General features: G+C 34.1%; 1 protein-coding gene across 1 annotated transcript; it reads left to right on the forward strand.

Moving 5' to 3' along the window:
- Positions 1-354: 354 nt before the first annotated feature.
- Positions 355-4612, forward strand: LOC111089069. The gene is made up of 5 exons (XM_022400819.1): positions 355-516; positions 617-715; positions 1055-1153; positions 2935-2968; positions 3735-4612. Exons 1-5 carry the CDS (start codon positions 451-453, stop codon positions 3848-3850), a joined length of 414 nt encoding a protein of 137 aa, XP_022256527.1. The 5' UTR covers positions 355-450; the 3' UTR covers positions 3851-4612.
- Positions 4613-6593: the final 1981 nt, after the last annotated feature.

A 6593-nucleotide genomic window follows, 5' to 3' on the forward strand; every position in this document is an offset into this window, starting at 1 on the left:
AGGGTTTTGTATTTTAGGGTTAAATTGATTTTTTGAACCTACGTGTTTTCCTAACATCGTGAAATTATACCAGTTCTTCTCATTTTCAGTTTTTAATAGTTATAGAATGTGTAGAATACCACATAGTAATTTGCTGAATATCTGTGTGAATATAATTATGTAAGATTAAGAAAGGCACACACAAAAAGAAACTTTGTTATCCATGTTAACCAGTTACAGTAATTAAATCATATCATAAGGCTTTTGATGCTGCAATTCTATACTACGTTATGTTTTATTATCAAGTTTGAACGTTGATTAGGCCTTAAGGTCTGTAAGGACTAATCAACGTTCAAATTTGATTTATCAATAACAACAACAAAAAAAACTGTTTTTATTGTTATTCCCTAGGGAGCAACTGTGGCGACTTTCTTAAGTCAGGATCATCAGAGTGAAAAAAGAACAGTAGAAATGCCTGACCTTCAAGAGTCAGAGAACGAGACAGAAGTCCAAACACGCGCAATCATAAAAATATCTGTAAGTACTTTGACAAAATAAGTTAGCTATTTCGGTAACGGCATCCCATCTGTCTAAAAGCACAATTACATATTTATTATAATTGTTTCCCCTACTCTAGACGGAAGAATACACAGCTGTAAATCCGACCGAAGTTAGAGAATACGCCGTGTCCTACGTTCAAGATATAGTAAAGAAAGGAGTCGTTATTGCAGAGATCGTGAGTTAAGCCGGTCTTTCTTAACTTGACTATTTTTTTTAAATATGCATCACATCTGTATATGGTTGACCCCTTTATTCTAACTTGGATGTCTTCGTGCGTGTAAACGAATTTGATCAGATACACAACTTTAATTCTCAAACCAAGAAGAATAATGAATGGTAAAAATGATCAGTTTAATATATTTCTCCAGTTTCTAGTCCAAACACTTTAAGGCAAATAATCTCCATTAGTCCTGAATAAATACTATCATTAGGCTAACTGAATTTAAATTTATGCAAACTGGGGAATTTCATTCAAAACCGATAGGATAAATAAAACTGTGTTTTTTTTTACTAGAATGAAGAAAACGGTGTTCCTAGATCAACTGAAGTACGAGAATACGCAATGTCTTATGTCAAAGATATATTAGCCCAGAGTGTCGCTATCGCTGAGAAGGTGAGTGATTCATTTTGTATATAAAAGACGCTGTTATCATTTCAATCAAGAAGTGTTATGAAATAGTCTAGTAGTTAGCCAAAATTTATTTCTTTTGATTCTTCTGGATATAACATTGTTGATTCGGTTAAGATGAGAAAACATGGCATTTATTCATCGTTAGTATGATTTATAAGAAATATATGTCGATAATTTTAAATATTGGTTTTATAACCTTTCTAAATGTGTCTAATGCGGTGGTATTTCTAGACGTTTTTTTTACAAACTTTCCAAAGGTGTCTAATGCGGTGGTATTTCTAGACGTTTTTTTTTACAAACTTTCCAAAGGTGTCTAATGCGGTGGTATTTCTAGACGTTTTTTTTTACAAACTTTCCAAAGGTGTCTAATGCGGTGGTATTTCTAGATATGTTTAAAATTCCATAGGGTCTATATATTTTTATAAAGTAAACATTTTATTTCTGATTTGCATAGATTTTAAAGATTATTAAGAACATAATTACGTTATTTCCACTTCGTACCTTTAGGTTTATTGTTTCCTGTATCATGTCCTCATAAGAAATTTCAGTCTTAGAAAAGTGAACAAAATAATCAACATTAAATGGTGGTTAGGGCGCTCGACTCGCAATCTGTGGGTCACGGGTTCGAACCCCCTTCACACCAAACATGCTCGCCCTTTCAGCCGTGGGGGCTTTATAATGTGACGGTCAATCCCACTATTCGTTGGTAAAAGAGTAGTCCAAGAGTTGGCGATAGGTGGTGATGACTAGCTGCCTTCCCTCTAGTGTTACACTGCTAAATTAGGGACAGCTAGCGCAGATAGCCCTCGTGTAGCTTTGCGCGAAATTCATAACAAACAAATAATCAACATTAAATGTAATTCAGTTTATAACAAATCTTAAGTATTTCGATAAAACGATGTACAAAAAATATAACAATGTATTTTTGTCATACCGTATAATTCAGCCAATAGGAGAGGGGGTCATCTTCAGTTTAAGCTGCCATGGGCTGAAACGTCGGAGTTTAATTTCTTAAAAAGCATTTCTGTTGTAAAGTTGACCACAATATTAATGATCCAGCGAAATCCCTGTCTTTAACAATCTTGGTTTCTTCCCGATAAAAAACTGGTCGAGTAAAAGACAATTGCAGCAAAATAAATGATACAGTAAATAAACCTAAATATGTTTTTTTCGCCTGCAATTGATGAAGAGAAAACCAGCAAAATGTCTGCGTCGAAGGAAATCGTTGTAATTTACTCTCTAAAACAAAATTGTTATAACCAAAAACATAATTATGTAGGAAACGATGAAAACAATGCAATTTATACATTTGTTTTATTTCTTTAAAACCAACTATTTAACAAAAAAAAAAGTGTTTTTAAACGGAAAACATTCGTTATCAATCGGTTTGTTTTTGAATTTCGTGCAAAGCTACACAAGGGCTATCTGCGCTAGCCGTCCCTAATTTAGCAGTGTAAGACTAGAGGGAAGGCAGCTAGTCATCACCACCCACCGATAACTCTTGGACTACTCTTTTACCAACGAATAGTGGGATTGACCGTCACATTATAACGCCCCACGGCTGAAAGGGCGAGCATGTTTGGTGGGACTGGGATTCGAACCCGCGACCCTCAGATTGCGAGTCGAGTGCCCTAACCACCTAGCCATGTCGGGCCTATCAATCGGCTTGACGGTTCGAAATATTTTTGTTTTACAAAAATACATAACATGTGCATACTTTATGAAATTTTGTCTTGATCTCATCTATGGGATTTTCATTTTAGCGGATTGCAGTGACACACGATTCTACCTCCCTGGGTAAGTAAATATACATATATTAAATAGGTAATTACAAGTTTTAAATTTTACATGCACGGAATGGGACTCGTAATTAATATTCCTTGAATGATATGTACTCACTAATTCTACTGAATGCCCATAATGCCCCCCCCCCTTTAATTAACATCGGCGGTATCTTTTGTTAAAGTAAAATATATGGGTTATAAAATGAATTGTTCTTTCAAGCAAGAAAACAGATTTAGCATAGAAAAAAAATCAATAGCGCCATCTCTTGGATAGCGACCCTTACTTCTTTAAGATAATTTTTTTCTAAAAACAAAAAAATATCACATTTTGAAAGCACTTGGGTTACTGTTTTTTTTTACATAACAATTACACACATACATATATATATACATACATATATTTTCTAACATTGATGAAGCTTTCGTTTTAGTATTTAATTTCTAAACTTAGATACTTTTAAAAATTGAACAGTTTACATTAAAGATGCTTTATGTTTGTTATAGATTTGTTTGTTTTTTTTGTTATTATTAAGAGTTGTGAATATGAAAGAGACAACAAAACATCATCCCTGAAATAACCTGTAAAGAATATCATGATCTAATACAATTATTTGTTTTCTTCTTTTTCTGGTGACTTTTTTTATTGGGTGGGCTTTGAATAGATGAAATTTGATCTCTTCTATTGATTGCGATCTTATGAAGCCTTTGAATTTGATGAAGAGATAACTTAGATTGGTTTTATGTGCATCCTGATAAAATGGAAACTTTCTGTGTTCCAGAAGACAAGCGGAAATTATCCGGTCCCTGGTATCAACGACTGCGTGTATGCATCAGAAATTTTGGACGTCGTGTTTTTACGTGCACTGGTCGAAGGGACACAGAAGAAGGAAACTAATAACACTGTTGTGAAAACAATGTATTTCGTTTTTATGCGGGTTCAATAAGATACATGGAAGCTACACAGTTTCGGGGTAAAAACAGAAACCGATGTTCCCAATTTGATTAATCCTTTGTGCTTCGTTTCGACTTAAATCTGTTACTCCTTATATATTTACAGACGTAATTTGGAGGGAAAATTATTGCGTCAAGATAAACGTACACATACATTGCATTCCTTAATAACACGCTTCAATATTTGCATATATATAATCTTATTTCAGCCAGACCTCATATTTATATCAACATTTACTCACGTTTTCAGTCAGGTTAGGAATTAGTTTAAAAACAAAACGAAACATTTTCAACAAAATACAAGTTTTTACCAATTATTTAATCTTTCAGTTATTCCATTATGTACGAAATCTCGTAAGTTTACGTATTTGTTATCAATAATTTTTACTATGACTTACTGATTTATAAGCGGTATTTGTTCTAAAACATTATTTAAAGAAAGACACTGATGTTATTTATTTCTGTAAGCTATACAATGTTATGAAAATGTTAATGGCTTCCAAAACTGTCATCTATGCTAAGTGTATGTGTGAGTATGTATGTATGTATGTATGTGTGTATGTCAGAGTGCCAAACCATATCAAACAATGATCATCTTTTATCTCACCTGTGTAGTTGCAGTTTTTGTATTGACTGTCTGTTGTATCAAAATATGACGTTTGAATTGTGTGTAATTTTTAACCAATAAAATGCTTTATAATAAATACGACTAACTACCGCGTGGATTCTCAAACCAATCAAAGTGTTCACAACAAAAGAAAGTTAACATTTCAAGACTTCTTTTCAGGGTAAAATGTTGTAAGTGTATCTATATCTAATCAAAAACACCTGAGGTGTGAAAAAAAGGTGCGGCCAAACTGGTAGCTACACTCATAGCATTCATGAAGATTTTACAACAAATATTCATTCACTAGTTAGCTAGGGCGCGTATTTTATTTTATCCATCATCGTGCCAAAAGTTGAACGAAAAAATGCGGCTTAGCTAACTAATGAATGATTATTTGTTGTAAAATTATTATCAATGTTATAAGTATAGCTACCAGTTTGACAGCCAATTTTGATTTCATTTCTTTAAGTCGCACACTCAATCCTTTTTTGACCGCACCTTTTGTCACACTTAAGGTGTTTTTTCATTAGATATCATGACTTTTTTTTTCAATACACACCAACAAACCACACCAAATAAGAAAGTGACACTCGATAGTAATCAACATTAGCTTTAGTATTGCAGCCCTATGATTCTGAACACACCTATACTTGACAGAACCAACCAGATTCTTTAAAATATATGGTGGTAGTTTTCCTCTCTAAAACAGTGTTAATAGCTTCCCTTATGGCAACGCAATGGAATTTAGATTAACAGTTTCTTGTCATCACCCATGCAATCGGTGCAGTCGTATCAAGCATTATTATTTATGGTAATTGCTTAAGCTAATGTCACATGAAGCTAAACACTCTTTAATTAGGATAATTTTATAAAATATATTAAATTTGTTCTGAAAAGTTAGCAATCAATAATAACCACCCACTCGTATGATTCGTTTGAAAACTTGATCTAGAAACTGCTAATCTAGTTTGCTTGGCCTAACCAATACTTATGTATCTGCACGTCTTTCACCTTAAAGTTTTGCTGCTCTACATCATTTGTCTTTAATCCGAATGACAAAAAAAAACTAAAAACGGTCCACTTTTACTCCTAGATGGAGCTGTAATAAAACTATTAGACTTATGGCTCATGTGACTTTTTGCGTAGGCGTGCGCAAAAATTTCCTTAAATTTGAGCAGTTTTTGTTGCATAACTTTGCACATGTGGATCATACTTACGCTAAATGATACTCATAATCGTAGGTTGTAAAGATCTATCAGTGTATCATAATTCGACAAAATATCCATAAAAGTTAAGATTGTTTTTCTATCAGTTAAAGTTTCCGTATATTTGGTGCGATTTGTTTGTAATTAAGCACAAAGCTACACAATGGGCTATCTGTGCTCTGCCCATCACCGGTATCGAAACCCAGATTCCAGCGTTGTAAGTCAGCAGACACACGTGGATTATATTTACACTAAATGATAATCATAATCGTAGGTTGTAAAGATCTATCAGTGTATCATAATTTGACAAAATATCCATAAAAGTTAAGATTGTTTTTCTATCAGTTAAAGTTTCCGTAAATTTGGTGCGATTTGTTTGTTTGTTTGTAATTAAGCACAAAGCTACACAATGGGCTATCTGTGCTCTGTCCATCACCGGTATCGAAACCCAGATTCCAGCGTTGTAAGTCAGCAGACATACCTCTGTGCCACTGCGGGTCGCTTTTGGTGGGAAGAAAAGAGAATAGGGAGAAACTCGATCAAAATTTGATATGTTACATCTCAGGTACTTCTTAATGGATTACCTTGAAATTTGGTATGTGAAGTAAGAGTCCAGTAGGGCATATCCACTAAAAATACGTGATAGTTGAGGTTACCACAGTCCGAGCTACAGGAAGTGGAAAATCGCTAAACTAATACTTCTGTTAGTAACACAGCGTGACCTGCAGGTTGTTTTTTGTCGCAAGCCGCACTACCTCGTGTCTTGATCCAACTTTTGCTTCGAGCTTATATAAATTGGATAATTACCGCTAGTAACTTTCTTCAGGCCCCCCTAGTGGCTCAGCGGAAACTCTAAGGGCTTATAACCCTAAAAA

This window comes from Limulus polyphemus, unplaced genomic scaffold, assembly GCF_000517525.1.
Source record: "Limulus polyphemus unplaced genomic scaffold, Limulus_polyphemus-2.1.2 Scaffold5165, whole genome shotgun sequence".
Lineage (NCBI taxonomy): Eukaryota > Metazoa > Arthropoda > Merostomata > Xiphosura > Limulidae > Limulus > Limulus polyphemus.

What these genes read in the sequence shown, in the direction of transcription:
- LOC111089069 (XM_022400819.1), top strand. Translation starts at nt 451, where the DNA reads ATGCCTGACCTTCAAGAGTCAGAGAACGAGACAGAAGTCCAAACACGC. An exon ending in GAGTCGTTATTGCAGAGATC is followed by an intron (nt 716 to 1,054) that starts GTGAGTTAAGCC and finishes TTTTTTTACTAG; the next exon opens with AATGAAGAAAACGGTGTTCC. An exon ending in ACACGATTCTACCTCCCTGG is followed by an intron (nt 2,969 to 3,734) that starts GTAAGTAAATAT and finishes TCTGTGTTCCAG; the next exon opens with AAGACAAGCGGAAATTATCC.